We start from the raw sequence: 19044 nt of genomic DNA, 5'->3' as shown, positions 1-19044 counted from the left end.
CTCCTGCCGCCCGCTGCTCCCCTCAGCAGTGTACTTCCGTCCTTCTGCCTGCTCTGCTCCCCGCTCTGGCTCTGGTGAATTCTCTCACCCTCCCGCGCTTCTGACTGTACCCAGTGCATGTATAAACAAAACAAACAAACAAATAAAATAAATAAATAAAGCATGCCTCTATTAAAAAAAAAAAAAAAAAAATTGGATACTCTTATTTCAGAATGCCAAGAAGAACGTTTACGACACAATTGTACCACAAAGCTGGTGACTTAAACAACAGATCATCCCCAATTTCTGAACCCCAGTACAGATTAGGCAAAGAGGTCGGCAGTTTACAAAGTGATCTTTATTGGTTTCTTTCTGCCTCACAGAGCATCAAGTTCCCTCCTGGGAATGTGGCATTTGAGGAGATAAATACTTATTTTGCCCTCTACTCATCGGTAGGGGGAAGTTTAATAAAAATAGTAATATAATAACAATAATGACTGTGATCAATAATAAAATGCCCCCCTATCATCCCCTAATACATAGCTGGTTGAAGCTTTGAGAAAAAGGACCTTCCCCTTTTGGGGGAAGGGCCAGAGTGTGCCTGGAGACCCCCCAGTGGTCCCCACCGGTGCCTGTCTCCCACCAAGTAGCCCTTATAAATACCCTCCCATCCCCTCCCTGTCTAGGAATCACCTCCCCGGGGCAGGGCGGGGCAGCTCGATGACAGTCAGCTGCTTCAAGGATTCCTCCGTGCCCAGCCCACCAGCTCCTCCCCAGAGAGGACCCTGCCAGAGTTCTCTTCCCAGCCCCCTCTCCTGCTCTTCCTCTGCCCTCTCCCTCCTCCCTCTCCTCCTTTGGCTGCTTCCACTTGCTTCCCACCAGTCTCACCTGCTTCTCCACTTCCTCTCCTCTCTCAGCCTCTTCCCCATCTCCTTCACCGACATCCCTCCCCCTGCTTCTCTAGTCTCCCTTCCTCTGGATCAGCACCTGCATTCCCACCTGCCCCTGAGCAGAGACGTGGCCTCACCTAGGGCTGAACAGTCCAGAGCCAAGACCCAGATGGTCCCCCAGGGACCCAGCCCTTCTTCATCCCTCATCTTGACTCTTAAGCCTCCTGGGACTTGGCACTGGAAATAAGAACTTTGGCACAATCACCCCAGGACAGAGGGGCGCCCCGGGCAAAAGGGGGGCCATTCTACTTTCAGAGGCTTTCCCAGGTTGGGGCTAAGGGCAGACTGGAAAGGTGGGATGAGGGCTGGAAGTCAGAACCCCAGAACCCTAAGAGCCCAGGGAAACCTCCCAGCCACTGCCCCCCTGAGTCCAAATTTTCACATGTCCCGGACCAGCCGGAGCGTAGCATTCCTCAGGCTCTTTGCTCCTTCACGTCTCTCTGTCCTGGGATCAGGGTGGGCCCTGCCGGAGCGTGTCAAGGGGAGCTCTCTGATTCAGGGGCTGGAGGGAGACTCCGGGGCCGTTCTGAGACCTGGAGGGAAGGAGAAGCAAGTAAGTTAGGACTCCCAGAGGCCCCGCAGAGCCCCTCGGCTGCTGCAGCAGGGCCCGTGGAAGAGGCCAGACGGGGACAGTACAGGAAAAGAATCTGGGAACTCCTACTTTACTTTGAAACCCAAATCGAAGTCCCTGTGTTTGTTCATTCCATTCTTCATTCAATCAACAAACATGCTTTACTCAGGGGCCAAGGACAAACTTGACCCCGAGCAACAAGGGCAGCAGGATGGACAAGCAGTGGGGGGAGGGAGGGGACCAAAGGTGGCTCCAGTCCCAGGGGGCAATGACCACCCGCGGTTTTGGGTGAAGGTCATAAAGGTGCAGGGCCTGAGGGTAGGCTGATTTTTAATCAGATTTGAGGACACGAAAAGGCCTTCAAAGCTGAGGGTCTGGAGGCCAGCAGGGCAAGAGCCTGAAGGGGCAAAAGAGCAAGGCCAGCCCCAGGGCTCTGAGTGGCCTGCTGTGCCTGCAGGGTGCAGCAGTTGGGATGTGGCTGCAGGAGAGTGGGAGCCTTCCCAGCAGCTCCTGGGTCTTCCCAGTCCCCAGGAGAACAGACTGCTCTTCTCTGGCCCTCCCCACCCCCAGGGTAGGGCATCTGTTAAGAGTCCCAAGAGCTCCCCTTCTGGTACAGCCCTTCTCCCCATGGGCCAGGCACTGCTGGGGTGTCACACCCCCTCAGGACGGGTCTCCCCATAATCACTTTAATTTGCAGTCAAGACAAACCCAGGGAGGCTGGGCACCTCCTGAGCAGACTGGGCCAGCTGGAGCCAGACTTCTACCTAGGCCCGCCTGCTGGGGGCCACTGTCGGGGAGAAAAAGCCGCATCTCTTAGGGTCCAGGGCAGGGATAGGTTCAGCTTGGGTCCCAGGGCAGAGCTTAGCACAGAAGCGCCAGTCCGTTGAATGGGGGGCCAGGGGACGTCCCCACTGCTCACCTGTGTCAGGGAGGCGGCAGGGCTCAGCGATCCCTGGGGACTCGACACAGACTCGCTGGAGAGAGATGTCCACGGTTTCCGCTTCACTGCTCCAGGAGCAGGTTGGGGAGACAAAAATCTAAGGTCAGATGTGAGGTCTCCAAAGAGGGTGGCGTCTGGGGGAGGGGAGAGGGAACATGGAGGTACTGGAGGCTGTTGCGTTATCCTTACTGGGGTCCGCGGCTGCAGCCAGCCCTTCGCTGCCCATGGAGGCTGGGCGCCGCGGGGCCTCGGAGAAGCTGTGGGGTCGCTGCGGGCCAGAGCCGCGGGCACCTCGGCCATTCTCTTCGCGAGCCTGTTGGGGCACAGTGCGGAAGGGTAGGGAGCGCGGCCCCCGGGCCAGGCCTGAAGAACCGCTGAGGTCCAAGGGCTGGGGCTCTGGGCCGTGGGTAAGGAAGCAGAGGCCGGTGAGGGGCCAGTGATTGGCTCAGCCTCTCCAGGGAGGCTTGCCATGGGCTACTCACCGGGGACAGGGCCCTGATGCTGGGCCTCCCGTCAGCAGGGCCCATGTGCACCAGGTGGTTGAAGTTGGTGGGCGATGAGATGAGCTTGGAGCGAACAAAAGGGTCCTTCAGCATCTCCCTGCGGGCGGAGGGGGTGTAAGGGTGGGGCGGAGCTGAGGTGCCCCCTCTGCCACGCTCCTCCCCAGGACTCCAGCCACCGCCCCCCCCACCTCTGCCCTGGTGGCTCACCCACCCCAAGAATGGGAGGCCCCGCCGCTCACCTGCGCTGCTGCTGCCGCTGCTCCTCTGACACGCGGAAGAAGAAGCGGCGCTTGCTCTTGCTGCGAAACAGCTGGCGCCGGCTGTTGTCCGTGAGGTCGGGGATGTCGAACTCGTCCTTCTCTGTGGGAGAAGCAGAGAGCTGGGCGGTGCCCACGGCCCCCGAGGTCCCAGCCAGGGGCGCAGGGGCGCCCGCCCGCACATGTGCTCAGGTGAACGGTCAGGTGAACACCCAGGCGCGCACACGGCCCCTCACCTGACAGCCGGTTCCTGAGGTAGGTCAGGCGGACCTTCTCGGTGCCATGGAGGAACAGGGAGCCCTCTGGGTTCAGGGGTCGCACCTGAGGCAGCAAGCACAGAGGTCACCCCGGGCACCCCACCCCACGGGCCCCATGGTCTGCGCAGGCCCTCACCTTCTTGAGGGGCACCGTCTGGACCCATTCTGCTCTCCTCACATCAAACACATCCATGGCGTTCTCGCTGAACACTGTCAGGTAGGGGGCTGTGTACCCTGCACGGAGCAAAACCGGCTTTGCTGTGCCACCCCGGCCAGCCAGGCACCTCTCCGAACACCCTATAGCACGGAACACCCTGTGCCCCAATGCAACACAGCGGCTTCCACACCCCACCCGGCTGCTGCCCAAGGCTCTCCCAGCTGCCCCACCCGCCTCCGCAACAAGCCAGCGATAAGCATCAGGAGCCTCCCTGGGTGCCGTGCCAGCCATAGTTCCAGCCACTTCGCATATTTTTTCTCTCTTACTTCTCAAACAGCTCTGGGCAAGTAGCATTCTCAGCTCTAACTTACAGGCGGAGGCCGAGAAGCCCAGGCTAGGTGGTGGCCAAGGTCGCCCAGTGGCAGGGAGGCAGGAATCAGCCCCAGGCAACCTGGGCCCAAGCTTATCTGTGCTGTACCCAAGCCGCAGGCCCCACCCCAAAAGAGCCACTGCTCACCCAAGGAGCTCTGTCCCTCCCTCCCAGCCCACCCCACCACATCGGCTCCCTGTGGACGTGCCAGAGGCCCTCACTGCCCAGTTAGTGCATGAATTTATTCAGTCAATCAAGCTTTCCCTCCTTCCTTCCCACAGTCATAGCCCCTGGGTGTGTTTGCCTGTGCCGGGTGCACGCTCCAGTGCACACCAGTCATTACAGGCAGGTGCTAAGAGCCAGGGCAGAGGTCTGAAGCAGGGGGAGGGGGAAGCAAAGGACCAGTGATGGGGGAGGGCCGGGCAGGGAGCACGAGAGCAATAAAGTCACGTCGCCTAACGCAGGGATTCTGAGACACGTTATAGTCAATGTTGTGTAAAGGCCACGCTGTGCAATTGCCCCAGTCCAGGTGGCGGGGCCGGCCGCACGCCTGGCCTCCCTGCCACAGCCTGTCAGGCCACCCGCCCGCAAGGGGTTGAGGGTTGACGGCAATGTTGTTAAGCGACACATAACCCAGGGACAGTGACAGCAATTCCTGTGCCATTTAAGGGGGGCCCGCCCACTCTAGGCTGGGGACACGTAGCTGTCTGGGCTCGGGTAAGAGTGGGCCCGGATACAACAAGAGGAGCAGTGCAGCCGGGGGACACGACTAGGACACGGGAGAGAAGGACCCTGGAGCGCAGAGCGGGATGTGGTCGGCCTGGAGGGAACACACCGGCCTCCGAGGCCAAGCTCAGGAGCTTGGGCGGGACCCTGTTGTCACATGTGTGGGCCACACTGGAGGTGCCGGTTCCACCCGCGCTGCTCCCTTCCCAGGCCTTACCCCAGCCTGTGGGCACCGTCGGCCACAGCAGCTCTTGAATGCGAGACTTGCGTCCAGCGCTGTCCACGTAGACGCCGGCAGTGGTGAAGAGCAGCAGGAACTCACTCAGGCTGAGCTCTACGGCTCCCAGCGCCTCCCCCAGGCCCCCACGGGATGGTGGCAGGTCCTCGGGCACCAGGCCAGCGCCCAGGGCCACGGGCGCAGCCTCGTTGAGCAGCGGGTACAGCGAGAAGGCACCGGCCGCACCCACGCACAGCCGGTCGCCCAGCAGCCCCAGGCTCTGCACAGGTGCGGGGGCCTGCAGCTCGCGGATGCGGCGCTGCCAGGGCCCGGGCCTGGGGCCCAGCTGGTAGCAGAGCACCTGGCGCTTGACGGCTACGCAGAGCACGGGGGTGCGGGCCTGCAGGATGCGCCCGGCTGCCAGCGCCTGGCAGCCTCGAGACTCGGGGATCTTGGTGCCAGCTGCCTCCACGCTCTCCAGCTCACTCAGGGCGAAGAGGCGCACACTGGGGCCACGGCCACACAGCACAACCAGGAGGCCCGCAGTGGGGCTCACCGCCAGCCGCTGCACCTTCCGGCACTCACCCACCTGGAAGATGTCTGCGGGGTTGGGGAGGAAGAGGGTCACCAGCAGGTGGGTGAAGTGCAGCCCCCGGCCCGTCCTCCCTCGCCTTGGCTGATCCCCGGCCCAGCAGGCACGTACCGTTGCTGTGCAGGTGGATCACAAACAGACCCTCGTCGGTGCCCAGAGCAAGCCGTTCCTGGTCTGGAGAGGGAAGGGTCAGGGTCAGAGGGGCCACCTGGCCGCGGGAGGGCAGCCCCCTGGCCGTGTGGGCATCAGCATCTCCTGACAGCAAACCACTGTGCCTGCGTCACTGGACCCTTGTCCCCCAGAGTCTGAACTAACTAGAATGGGGAAGGCCCACCGGGTGAGACCCGCCGGCCTGAGCTGTAAGATTTGGGGTAAGTCACGTCACTTCTCAGAGCCTCAGTTTCCCCACATGTGAAGCGGGGATGATGAGGGCACCTTTGCCACAGAGCAGCTGTGGCCCTGGGAAGAGACCATGTGAATCGGGCGAGTGTTAAGCAGAGCCCCCTGTTCACGGCAATCCCTGCTCCCGACCTGGGGGACCCGCCGTCCTGGCTGTGGCTCCCACCCTGGTGGTTCCGGGGAGACGTCCAGCACTGGGCTCCCACGGGAGCCGGTGTGAGCCTCCCCTCGGTCACCCCGTTGCTGGTAAGCCGGAACCAAAACACCCACCGTCTCCAACTAGTCTTTGCCCTGTTCTCTTGCTTGAGATTCTTTTAGAAAAACGCGGAAAGTGAGGCTCAAGGAAATGAAGGGGCAGCGCCAGGACCCCGCCCCCAGCCGCTGCTCACGACGCGCCCCGGGCCCGGGAGGTTTGGGGAGGGGGTGTGCTGGCAGAGTCCACGGCGTGGGGATGCAGGCACGGGGCGGTGACAGTGACCCTTCGGACTGTGGCCGGGGCAGCGCCATCCTGGGCCCTGGACTCCTCCCCCGCCCTGCCCGCCGGGGCCATGCCCCCAGCAGCTCACCAATGATGGCCGCGCAGAGCGTGTTGGACAGCAGCGGCAGCCCGTTGTCGTAGGCCTCCTTGAGCGCGTACACTGGCCGGGGCCTCGGCCGCGCGTCCTGCAGCAGCTGCTGGAGCTCGCTCAGCACCCGCAGCCAGCGGTCCCGGGCCGCCTCGCTCTCCGCCAGCAGCAGCACGGTGCATGTGGTGGGGGGCACCGTCAGCTGGGAGGCTGTCACCTGGGGGCAGGACCCAAGCTGGGGGCGACGGGCGGGGAGACGGGGCCTTCCTCCCTCCCCTCGCCATCAGCTGATGCCTGGTAGCACCCCGGGGCTCTCAGGAGCAGTGCGGGTGCCCCGCGGCTAAGAAGCCAGACCTGGCGGCCACGCACACAGGCAGGTCTGGAGCCCTGGGACCAGAGTTGCAGCAGGGAGGCCCGGGCATTTTGAGAACACGAAGGTGAGCCCCCAGGAGCCTCAGCGGGGAGTGGGGCAGCCAGGAGCAGCGCGGGCAGAGTGGCTGGCGGCTCTGGGCAGGATGCGAAGGTGCCCAGGGAACCGAGAAAACAGGTGGGGTCAGAGCAGAGAGAGGCTTGAGGAGGAGGAGGCTGAGGAGACCTGCAGGGCCAGGAAGGCGGGGCCTCAAGGTCACGATCAGGACGCTGGAGCCTTAGAAGGGCCCTAAACATTTGGCAGAACAGAGCCCGATCGAGTACGGGAAGCTCACTGGGCTGAGGGGTGAGGACAGGTGCGTGGGCCAGCGGGGGCTGTGCGGGCGAGGGGGTAGATGAAAGGGGTCACCATGGAGATGGACAGAAGCGTCACCCGGAGGGGCCTCCCCACCAGGCACTCACCCTGAAGATGCAGGGCAGGTCCTTGGATTGGGCGTGGATGACATCAGAGGCCAGGACCGGGGTGGCTGAGAACTGGGGGTCCCTGTGAGGTCCATGGAGCAGGTCAGACATCATACTACCCTTGGCCGTGCCTGACCCCTCAACCCTTGCCCCCTGCCGCTGCCCGGCACCCACCTCAGATCCAGTGCCTGCAGGAGGGCCCCGCTGGTTGGGCTGAGCCGAGGCTCGGGGGCATCGAACAGCAGCAGGCGCGAGTCGCTGAGAGCGGCGAACACTCGCTGCCAGCCCCGCCGGACGCCCGAGGGCCGTGGCACCTGTGGGGAGGCAGGTGTGGCAGGGCTGGCCGGGCCCTCAGCCTCACCACGCCCAGCCTGCACCGCCCCCGGCCCCAGCTCACCGACAAGAAGCCCTCGTAGGCTGTGCCCGTGCCCGTTTCAGGGTGCACTCCCAGGCCTGTGCGGAGGAGGTCAGGGGGTACGGGGCAGGGTGGGGCCTGGGGGGCACAAGTTGAGTGACAGAAGTAGCCGCAGGCTGTGGGGAAAGCGGGAGAAAGCGGACAGTGTGAGGCTGGGCGGGGACAGCCTGGAAGCAGGACCCTGGCCATGCCCAGCCCAGCTTCCTGGCGCCCAGAGCCACCCTGTCACCCACTGCCCCGCCGTGGGAGGACAGCAGGGAGCAGGGAGCAGCGGGCGGTGTCGGCCAGGAGGCGCGAGTGGCAGCGGGGCCACCTCTGTTCCCACCAGGGCTGCGGCCGCACAGGGAGGCAGGTGTGAGCGGGGCGGGGTCTCACCGTCGCAGCCCAGGCCCTGGCGGCTCAGGCCCAGCATCATCGAGGTACAGCGGAGACACTTGGTGGGGGATGGGAAGCTTCGGGGGCGCAGCATGTGTGAGCCAGGCTGGGGAAAGGGGATGTGCCCATTACCCGTGCTTGACCACGGCCTCCAAGGGCCCCATGATTCACCCCCCCAAGCCACCCTGAGGAGTCAGGCAGAAGCAGGGGTTGAACCAGGTGGCAGGGGGCACTCTGTGCCCCAAGAGTCCCTGGTATCACTGTAGCTCGTCACTACTGCCACCTCCCCCAACATGGTCTCCAGCCCTGAGGTCTGTGGCGGGTCCCCATGGTCCATGGGAACCTGGCAGAAAGGTTTGGGCACCCACCCCGCTCTGCCCTGAGGTGCTGACCTTGGCAGGAGGCCCGTCGGCCGGGGCTGTGGTAGCAGCAGGTGCTCTGGGGAACACAGCCTGAAGGGGAGGGCCAGCCAACAGGTGAGAATGCAAGGGCAAGGACGACCCAGCCCCCCCACTTCCTGCCCACCTCCCACCTGTCCTCACCCCCAGGCGCAGGCTACGGCGGCCCTCCGGCCTCAGCTCTGGCTCCATCCCGGGCCTCAGGGCCTCTCCTGAGACGCCAGGGTCCTTGGTGGAATCCTTCTGGGGATCGGGATGGGGCAAAGTCAAGGCCCCGCACCTCTCTCCAGGATGCTAGTCCCCCGCACCTGGCTCTTACCTCTGAGCTCCGGAAGGACAGGAAGGTAATCAGGGAGTTGGAGGGCTTGGTGTCTGCAAACAGAGGGTATGGGCACTGGGGGGGCTTCCCCAGCTCCGGCCTAACCCTGAGGAACCAGGGGCCTCAGTTTCTACCTCAGTAAAATGGGGAAATGATCACAGGCTGTGGGGGGCCCTAGTGTACAGCAGGCCCTTAGTAAGGGCTGAGGAACAGGCAATGGGGAAATAGTAGAGTCTGGGGCCAAATCTTGTCTCCATAGTCCTGCAACGCTCTTGTGGGATCCCTTTGGTAGCCCTGAGGCTAGAGTGCAGATGGCCACTCACCCCCGGACGCCCTCGCGTGCAGTTCCTCCTTCAGTGTCGCGAGCTCCTGCCTCAGGCCCTGGTTCTGCTTCTCCGCCTCTTGAAGACGGCTGGGGGAGACAGGGTGAGGCGGGTGACCATGCCCGCCTGCAGCCCTCTGCATGAGGCCAGGGCCCCTGGGCAGCGCTGACCCCCAGTCTCACCTCTCGGCCTGCAGCTGGGCCTCCTGCACCTGCGTCAGCCTCTCCTGCAGGCCCTGCTTGGCCCGGATCTCGGCCTCCAGGGCCGACTGCAGCTCCAGCCTGGCCGAGGCCTCCATCTTCTGCAGCCGCCGGGCCTTCCACTGGTGGTCCTGATGGCCAGAGTGCCCACATGAGATGCCTCCCGGGCCTGGCACCCTCCAAGGACTCTCCCATCAGAGCACACTGCTGCCCACACCAGGCCCAACTCCAGCTTTGCCAGCAATGCGCTGTGAGCTCAGGCAAGTCACTGATCTGTGAGCTCAGCGACCCATCATCTGAGGTGCGGGGCTGCCGGCACCCTCCCCCAGGGGGTCGCTGGGGCTCACCAGTGGCCGGGCAGGGAGCGTCTGGGTGCCTACGTTCCGCAGGGACTCCAACTCCTCAGCCATCTTGGTGGCCAGGGCCTGCAGGTAGCCTCTGGAGACCTTCTCATCATTCACCCTGATGGCAAGGGGCCCCAAGGTTAGGGGCTGCGACCCTCGGCCCCACCTGGGCCCAGCCCCAGCCCCCAGCACCCACCAGTTGAGGATGTCAGCAATCTGGGCCTCCCAGTTGCTCTCTGTCTCCCGCCGCTCGCCCTCCAGCCGCTGCTTGCTCTGCTGTTCCCGCTCCAGCTCCTCCACCAGCTGAGGCGTGGCGGGAAGGCAGGGTCAGTCCCCAGGGGCCCACCTCCCCGGACGCCCCTCCCGCGTCCACCCTCGCTCACCCGCAGGGGGCCGCGGGCACCGTGGAGCTAGAGACAGCCTGCTCCCCGGGATTCGAGCAACGCTGACCTCCGCCCTGCGGGCTCCCCACCTGCACCCACTGTCTGTCCGTCTGTGTAGCCCGGCCCCTCTCTTCCCCACTCACCCGCTCCTGCTCCTGGCTCAGCCTCCGGTTCTCCTCCTGTAGCCGGCTCAGAGCCTCCTCTTTCCCGCTGGACCTAGGAAAGAGGGGGTGACTCGGTGACCCCCAGCTCAGGCCCACCCCCTGCCCCCACTTCACGCCTGGCTCACCCGTGACTGCGGGCCTGCTCCAGCTGCACCCGCAGGGCGGCCACCTCCTTCCTCAGTTGCGCCTCCTGAGGCCCGGCCTCTGGCGACCCCACGCCATTCGTCTCGGAGGTGGTATGGACGGTCTTGAGACATGGAGAAGGGTCAGGCAGGGGCCTGAGGAGCCAGGCTGTCCTACCCCCAGCAGAGGCCTGGCCTTCCTACCTTGACCGGGGCCGACTCCCTCTGAAGGTTTCGATCCCGCTGTTTCTGGAGCCGCATCAACTCCCGGTTCAGGGTGGCCACCTGGGCTTGCAGCTGTGATGGGGTGCAGAGGTGGTCAGTGCTGACCTGCCCACCCCAACTCTCTGCCCACCTCGCTACAGGCTCTGGACCTGTGCCAGCCACAGCGTGCGGGAGGAGGTGAATCCCAGCTTGCCCCGCCCTAACCATCCTCCCCTCACTCAAACTCTGCCAGTCACGTGGGGGTGCCCAGGCACGGGGTGCTCCCAGCACCTTGCACAGAGCTGCCAGGGCTCCCTCCAACCAAGCTGAGGGGCATGGGGGCCGGGTCCTGCTGCTGTGCCCCGCACTGTCACTCACCTCCCTCCGGGCACCTTGTGCTTCCTCCAACTGGGAGCTCAGGGCCTGCGTCTGGCCGACTGTGGCCGCCTCCCTCTCCTGGGCCTCCTGCAGCCTGTGCAGCAGCTCCTTCTGGTGCGCCCGGGCTTTGCAGAGCTCCTGTTCCTGCGCCTGCAGCCCGGCCCGAGCCTCGGCCAGCTCCTGGGGGTCAGGGTCAAGGTCAGGCGTGGCCTTTCTTAGCAGGGTACCCTGGCCCCTGGCCCAACTCACCAGGCCCTCACCTGGAAGAGTCGGTCTCTGTCCTGCCGCAGGTCAGTGTCCTGGCCTGGGCTGCCAGCAGGGGTCCCCTCCGACTGGGACGAGGGTGCGATGCCGTCCCTCAGCGCCCCTGCCAGGAATTGTCAGAGACCCGCACTCACTGACTGCCCCGGCGTCAGCCCGCACTCTCCAGCAGGGGACCCTCGCACAGCCTGGGAGGTAGATTTCCTTGGCTCATTTTCTACACGCAGGCGCAGGCTCAGAGAGATTAAGACACTTCCCTGAGGGGCCTCTTGGTGGCCCAGGGGTTATGTCTCAGTGATATCACCGCTGCGGTCTGAGTTCATCCCCGGCCAGGGAGCTGGCCCACGGGGCGCAGCAGACCCCTCCTGTCTCCCCGCTGCTCCCCTCAGCAGTGATCTCAGTGGATCCACCTGTTCTGCTCTTTACTCTGTCTCTGGTGAATCCGCTCACCCGCCCCCCCACCTCTGGCCTGCACCCCAGTTCTTCTACAAACGCAAAAAAGATACTTCCCTGAGGTCATATAGCATGTGACAGAGCAGGGGCAGGACTGGAACTGGGGCTGGACTCGGGTGTGCTAGGGAGGCAGTTCAGCCTGGGGGTGTGAGGGGGGCTACCTGACAGCTTGTCCTGTAGAGTCTGCACTTCCTTCCGTAGCCGTTCCAGCTCCCGAGGATCTGAGGGGGTCTGCTGGGCGTCTGCAGAGGGAGTACCCAACCCAAAGGTGAGCAGCTCATTCTGCAGCAGTGGCCCCCTCCCGGGTCAGACCTACCTGCCCGGGCCCAGCTGGCTCCCCTACCTTGTAGCCTCCTGCTCAGCTCTGCCTTCTCTTGCTCCAGACGATGGAGCTTCTGCTCCAGGGCAGCTACCTGCTTGGAGCTGCTCTCAGAGCCTGGACTGGGGAGAACATGGCCACAGAAGTTGGCAGAAATGTCCCCCCAAGCTTCCCTCTCCTCCATCCAATTATTCATTCTTTCAAGTAACAGCCCCTGGGGCTGGCTTGGTACCAGCCCTGGGCTCTGTGCTGGGAAGAAAAGCTGATCAGACCAGACAGGTGAGGGCCAGGTGCTGCAGCAGGATGAGGGGGCATGGGCATGGCTTCAGTAGGACCCTGGGGCACAGGGTCATCCCGAAGGGCTCAGCCTTTACTTCCTGTCCCTCGCAGATTCCAGGAGGACCCTGAGTTCCCTCCCTAGGGGCCTGACAGGGGACACTTCGGGTCAGGCAGTGCCCAGCTTCCTGGTGGAGGGCCTAGACTCACCTGCCTGATGTGTAGGTGAAGCCCACAAATGGCAGTTGGTGGCCTGAGAAGGGCCCATGGGATGGCGGAGGCAGGGTCCCCTGCAGGAGGAGGGCGAGCAGGTCAGTCTCCGGGCACCGCTCTAGGCTAAGGCCTGAGACCCAGGAGGTCCCTGGGACCTGTGTGCCGCCCTCGTCCTGCTCAGATGGGAACTGCGGGGAGCAGCGTGGCCTCCACCTCAAAGGATGGCTCCCAGGCCCCTTGAGGTATGGTCTCCCAGGTGCTTCTGGGAGTTTTTTTTCCTTGTCTGACCTCAGGTTAATAGAATGACACCAGAGGTCAAAGGCCTTCCCTTGTCACCACCCACCTCAGGGCAGGTGAACCAACCCAGGTGAGCCACAAATCCCATGAGCCTCTGGGCTCCAGAGGCCTCACCCCCAGCCCAGCAACAGCTGGGAGGACCTGCCAGAGGGGGAAGTTCCCGTGGCCTGCGAGGGCAAGGCGGGACCTGCCACTCACTGGATGGTTGAGCGTGTCCTCGTCCACATCGAAGTTGGACGTGTCCACGGGCCCACGGAGCTCAGGGATGTAGGGGGCAGTGCTGGTTGCCAGCCGCTCCCAGTCCACGCCTTCAAAGAAGGGGTGCTTCCGGAAGTCGTCCAGCCCCCCGCGGCCCAGACGGTCCTCCTGGCGGCACAGCAGCTGGCGGATCAGGTCCTGGGCACTGGCCGGCACTTCTGGCACGTCGGGGGGGAACTGCAGGTGGTCCTGCGCGTGCAGGGAAGGGGTGCAGGTGGTGACTGGGAGCCCCTTCCCGCACTCGGGCATCTCCAACGCCAGGGGCCCGGGAGCCCCGCCGCCCTCCCAGGCCCCCGGGACCTGCGGCCAGACCTCGTGGTTCATGATCTTGCCGTAGGTTTCCACCAGGGACTCGGCGTAGAAGGGCGTCTCCCCGAAGAGCAGCTCGTAGGCGCAGACTCCCAGCGACCACCAGTCGCACTGCGGCCCGTAGTGGCCCTTGCCTTCCTCCATGGCCTGCAGGATCTCAGGGGAGATGTAGTCCGGCGTCCCCACTGCCACCGACGAGTCCACCTGGGAGTGTTGGGTGGACACCAGGCTCGTGGGCCTGCCGCTCCCGGGCCCTGGCTCCCCGCCTGGGCCTGGCCCTTTTCCTCCGGGAGCTGGCGCCCCTGGCAAGGCCCGGCGCCTCTCGCTGCCTTGGGCAGCCCCGGGCGGGTCCTCACCATGCCACTGTTGTTGAGACGCAGGCAGGAGCCGAAGTCGGCCAGGCGGACGTGCCCGTTCATGTCGAGCAGGACGTTGTCTGGCTTCACGTCCCTAGGGAAGGGCGGGAGGGTGCGGGCTTGACCTGCGTGTGGACGCACTCGCCACATGCCCGCTGAGTGTCCATGGGCGCGTGCAGACTCCGGAGCGCGCAGGCACTCGCGTGCTCCTGCCCACCCATGGGAGCACAGTGTGTGCACGCACACAGTAGGGGAGGCGGGCAGCCAGGCATCCTGGCCCACACAAGGAAGAGAGTGGGGTACGCTGGGCCCCTCAAGGAAGAGAGGGCCGGCGATGACCCGTGGAGGCAGCAGAGCGGGCTGTGAGGGACGCGGGGCCAGCTCCCCCGGTGCACTAGCTGAGTCACCTGGGGCCGGGTGCTCACCCGCACTCAGCTCTGACTTGCTCACCTGTTAAACGGGGACGGCAGTGGCCCCCATCATGTAAGTTTTGGGTGTGAGGCTTCAAAGGAAGCGCCTGCGCAGAAGCCACCCCAGGGCCCGGCAGGCGGTGAGGGCTGAGCCAATGTCCCTAGAGCTCTCAGTCGGGGCTGGACGGAGCCACGGGCTTTGGGGTCCCCACCTGTGGACATAGCCCAGCTGGTGCAGTGAGTGGATGGCCAGCACCATCTCGGCCAGGTAGAACTGGGCCAGCTCAGGCGGGAGGCGGTCCTCGAAGCGACTCAGCAGGGTGAGGAGGTCCCCCCCAGCATAGTAGTCCATCACCAGGTACTAGAGGGCAGAGAGCGGCAGGGGGCAGAGTCAGATGGGGCCACCCCCCGCCGGCCCTGGGGGTCCCTTCTGGCCCTGGGAAGGCAGGGCTGTGCCTCCCAGTCCGCTCTCAAGCAGGAGGCTCTGGACCCTGGAATCCCCATAGGAGGGGGTCTCTCTCCTGGGACCGAGCACCCCTGGCCCCTCGGGGCACTCTCCTTGGTCCCCAGGCCAGCCCATCCAGCCGCGCCGGGTCCTCACCAGGTACTCCTCGTCTTGGAAGGCGTAATGCAGAGCCGTCACCCAGCGGCTGTCCCCCTTCACCAGAACGTCCCGCTCCTCCCGGAAACAGGCCGTCTGCCGCAGGTTTGGGGAGCAAGGGGGGGATCAGAACCCAGGAAATCCCTCTTGCCAGCTCAGGGGTAGGAGAAGATTCCTAAGTCTGGAAGCTCAAATGGAGTGGCCCGTGGGAGCCCCAGCAGCCCGCGCTGCCAGGCTCCGCGCCCGGGTCATTATGGAAGGGAGACTCGGCGGGCTTCTAAGAGAGGCTCCCTGGGAGGACGCGGCGGGGGCGGGGGTGCGGCCATGCCTGCAGGCCTTGAGGGCAGCACACACCGCCCCCCGCCCTGCTGCAGGTGCCCACGTCCCGCAGACCCCACTGACCTCTGCTCTCTTCAGCATCTCCCATTTGTGCAGCATTTTCATGGCAAAAATCTGCCCGCTGTCCCTCTGCCTCACCACGGCGACCTGAGGCCACAGAGCGCTGGGATCAGCCCGGCCCGTGCGGCCGCTCCTCCCGCCCTCGGCCCGTGCTCACCTCCCCGAAGGCCCCTCGGCCGATGACCTTCAGGATCTCAAAGTCATCTCTTTGCAGCCGCAACTCTTTCACCTTCTTCACGAAGGGGCTGGCTGAGGGGACAGGGCACGGGGCTCAGGGCACCTGCAGGGAGGCCCCAGCTCCCCCTCGAGGGCGAAAGCCAGGAGCTGCCACTCCCAGAGGGCCAGGCCCAAGACAGACAACCTTCCCAGGACAGCCTCTAGCCACGGCACTGAGAAGCCACAGGCCTGTCCATGATCAGGAAGTGTGGAAGGGGGTGTCCTGGCCACTCGGCCCCCAAGCCTCCCTGAATCCACGGCTCCCGGATCCCTTGTCCCCAGACACCAGATGCCTCCATCCCTCAGATGGATGGAACCTGTGGTCCTTCTCAGGCTGGGGCCTGACCCTGACTGGCCAGGTCACCCTGGGGGTGATGGGGACACCATTCTCACCCCCAGCTCAGTTCTGGGCCCCTGCTAGGACCAGGCCGGGACCTGTCTTGGAAAACTGGACGGGCAACATTCCTTGTCCTCCAAGAGGCTTCTCTGCCACTGAGGAGCTGAGGGCCCCAGTCCTGGGACCCTGTGGGCACAGAGGCCTGGGCAGCCCTGGGGGACAGAGGACAGGGGCTCTGCAGGGTTCTCGGAGGCCAGGCCCCTGCAGGGCTCCTCGGTCTGGAGGCAGAGAACGGTTGGCCCAGGTTCTCACAAGACTCAAAAAACAAGGCCAGAAAACCTTTCCCTGGCGCCTGACGCTGGCACCTGAGGGTGTGAGCTCTCGGGATTCCAGGCCTGCCCAGCCCTACAACTCCGAGCCCTGCTTCCCTCTCTGGACGCAGCCTTCACCTGGCCAAGAACCTCCCCCTGCCTCATAGTCCCTGCTCCGCGAGGGGCATCTCCAACCGCTTCAGGCCCTTCCCAGGCCTGGAGGGGCCACGGCTCGGAACTGGGGCTGTACACTCGGGGAGATGCAAGGATGACCGGTAGGGGCTGGGGGCAGCTGCAGTGCAGGCCCCTGCCTCAGTTTCCCCCTGCCAGGAGGGAAACTCCCTGCCAGCTGGGCGGGCCTGTGGGTGGGACGGAGAGCTGCTCCACAGGTTTATCAGGCAGAACCCCCGCAGCAGGGGTGGTGTGGAAACCTCATTACAGAAATTAATTGTCTCTTTCCCAGGTCTGTGTGTGTAGCGGGGGAGGCCCAGCCACGGGCCTCCAAGGGGCAGCGGAGGCTGGGGTGGCTCCCCATCAGCCAGGCAGTGGGCACGGCCTGGGGCCCACAGCCAGGAGGGTCCAAGCCCCCAGAACTGGCTGCTGGGTCCCCTGGCCTTGCCTCGGGGACGGGGGCTCCGGGCGGGAGCAGGGACAAGCTGGGGCAGGAGAGGAGTGAGTCACTGCCCTGAGAGTTACCTTGGGGATGTCAACAGACAGGCCCCCATGCTGGGGTCCCAGCAGAGACGCCAGAGGCAGGCAGGGAGGAGCACGAATGTGTGCAAACACACACACGTGTGTGGGCATCACAGGGGGGATGACAACATGGTCGGACACACACCCAGGGGCTGCCTGAGTCCAGGGAGGCTGGCAGGCAGCAGGGGAGGGCCCCTGGCTGGCCTCACCAGGAGGAAACGGCTGGGGCTGGGGGCCAACTTGTGGCCCAGCTCGCAGGCCCCCGGCCGTGCCAGGCTGGTCCTTGCGCTGCCCGGAGCTCAGGAGTGCCAAGAACGCTGGCTGCCCACTGGGCAAACACCGGCCTCACCCCGCCTGCAGGCCGGGCCCGGTGCCCTCCCTCCTTGGCCGGCCGGGCGTGACCAGGGAGCCCTGGGGCTGGCGCCGGTGCCCACACCGGGTGCAGGGTCACCCTGGGCCAGCCACTCCCAGTGACTCAATCAACCAGGGAGGGGTGCAGACCCACCTCCCGCTGGGCCCCCTGCCCCAGGCTCTGGGGAACAGCCTGGCCAGCAGCTTGCACAAAGGGACTGAGGTGGGTTCTGGGGTTTTGTGTGCAGGAAGGTGGGAGAGCGTGTGTTGGCGGACGCCTGAAAGTGTGCAGTACCTGCAACCTGTGAGTGGAAGCCGGAGCGCGTGTGACAGCCGGCGTGGCTGGAGGGTCTGCAGGCGAGTGCGTGAACTGTGAGTCTGAGCACGTCCCTGTGACGTGTGGGAGACCAGGAGGCCTGTGTGTGTCTGGGGGTGACAGGCTGCAGTGAGGGGTGACGTGTCAGTGAGAAGTCCTGTGGAGCCCATTTTGTGCACGCACATCTGGGATCTACACCCTGGACCAAGTTTGTGGGGTGTGTGGGGGGGGCACGTGCCAGGTGCTGCGAGTGTGAATCCGAGTGAGGGTAAGGGGTGACTCGACTGAGGCCCTGGGGTCCGGTGGCATGTGTCAGGCGACTGCGGGGTGTCTGCGGGGTGTGGGTGGGGGGAGCCTGCGGTTCCCCGTGGGGGAGGGGGCGAGGGTCCGGCGCGGTGTCCCCCCTCCGGCCGCCCCGCCCTGCCCGGGCACTCACCCCAGTTCAGGAACTGCGCCACGTTGCGCTCCCGCCGCAGGGGGCGCTGCTGAGCTCGTGGTGCAGCCCCAGCAGCAGGTCCAGGAGGCCGTCGAGCCCCGGGCCGCCGCCGGCCTCGCCCCGCGCCAGCCGCTCCAGCTCCCGCAGCCGCCGCTCCATGGCCGCGGCCGGGGCCCCGCGCCCGGGCTAGAGCCGGGCGGCCCGCATGCCCGCCCGTCGGTCGGTCCGCCTGTCCGTCCGCGCGTCCTCCCCCCGCCTCCGCCCTCCGCCCGCCCCGCTGTCACCTTCCTCGGCGGCCGCCGCGCGCCCTCACCTGGGCGCGCGCCCCGCCCTCGCCCCGCCCCCAACGGACGGGCAGGTGCGCGCCGGCCAATGGGGGACGCGGGGGAGGGGGCGGGCGGAGGCGCGCGGGGCGGGGTCACTCCGGCCAGGAAGTGGGGGGGCGGGCCCCAGAGAGTAACGCCCGGGCGGGGCGGGGCGGGGGGCGACCCCGGGGCTGGGGGTCCCTCTCGACCCCGCGCCCCGGACCCGGCCCTGCGGCCCCCGCGGGCCCTGGCCGAGGCGAGCCGCCGGCACCGCCCCCGGGGCTCCGGGGCGGCCGCTCCGCCGCGGGTCGGGGCGAGGGGCCGGGGCGCCCCGGGCCCCGCGGCCGGATGGGAGTTGTAGTCCGCGCTCTCCCCGGGACCCGCCGCGGGCCCCCAAACTCGCCGGTTCCCGAGGTCCTCGTACTCGTCGGTCCCGCCGGCCGGGGCGGGGGGCGGGGGCGGCCCCGCCCATTCGGCAGGTGGACAAACTGAGGCCGGGCCGGGGCGGGGCGGGGGGACCGGGGCGGGGCGGGCCGGGGGGGACCGGGGCGGGCCGGGGCGGCGGCCGGGCCGGTCCCCCCGCGCGGGCGCGCCCGGAGCGCGAGGGCCAGGCGGGGTCCGCGCGGGCGGGGCCGGCGGGGCCGGAGGGGGGCTCTGCCCGGCGGGGCTTCTGGCGTCCGAGCCGCCGGGCGGGAGCCGCCCCCCGGGGCTGTGGGGTGGCCTGCTCCGGGCGCAAGATCAAAGGGAGGGGCATTTTAGCGGGTGTAGACAACACGCTTTCCATCAAAAGATCCGCTTAGGGGTTTCCTTCCTCCCCGAGGGGGCCGCAGTGAGCCCCGGCGTGCTGGAGGCGTCGGGAACGTCTGTGGAGCTGAGCTGGCCGCGCCCGGGTTTGATCCCAGACACCGGCCCGGCGGCTTCCCGGGCCCGCGATCTGCAAAATGGGGACAGAGACGAGATGTGCCCCCCAAGTGGTGGGCGCGGGAA

The 19044-nt window shown here is 65.8% G+C and overlaps 1 protein-coding gene across 1 annotated transcript; it reads right to left on the bottom strand.

Annotated features, from left to right (window-relative positions):
* Positions 1-322: 322 nt before the first annotated feature.
* CDC42BPG (CDC42 binding protein kinase gamma) lies at positions 323-17911 on the bottom strand. Its single transcript, XM_037517628.2, is given in 38 exon segments — positions 323-1462; positions 2420-2505; positions 2630-2753; positions 2923-3040; positions 3183-3303; positions 3437-3521; positions 3594-3691; positions 4928-5527; positions 5631-5693; positions 6485-6701; positions 7316-7397; positions 7490-7629; positions 7713-7846; positions 8106-8211; positions 8498-8557; positions 8648-8746; positions 8823-8875; positions 9146-9234; positions 9328-9476; positions 9693-9807; positions 9886-9992; positions 10216-10288; positions 10362-10483; positions 10563-10655; positions 10941-11120; positions 11201-11307; positions 11816-11896; positions 11998-12095; positions 12460-12539; positions 12958-13206; positions 13330-13530; positions 13683-13776; positions 14305-14453; positions 14694-14789; positions 15096-15179; positions 15250-15341; positions 17753-17797; positions 17800-17911. Coding segments are annotated over 38 exon segments (4659 nt in total). The 3' UTR covers positions 323-1405.
* Positions 17912-19044: the final 1133 nt, after the last annotated feature.

This window comes from Talpa occidentalis, unplaced genomic scaffold (assembly GCF_014898055.3).
Source record: "Talpa occidentalis isolate TD23 unplaced genomic scaffold, MPIMG_talOcc4v2.1 talOcc4.17, whole genome shotgun sequence".
Lineage (NCBI taxonomy): Eukaryota > Metazoa > Chordata > Mammalia > Eulipotyphla > Talpidae > Talpa > Talpa occidentalis.
Note: the sequence above shows the minus strand (reverse complement) of the source record. Positions and strands in the feature narration are given on the sequence as shown.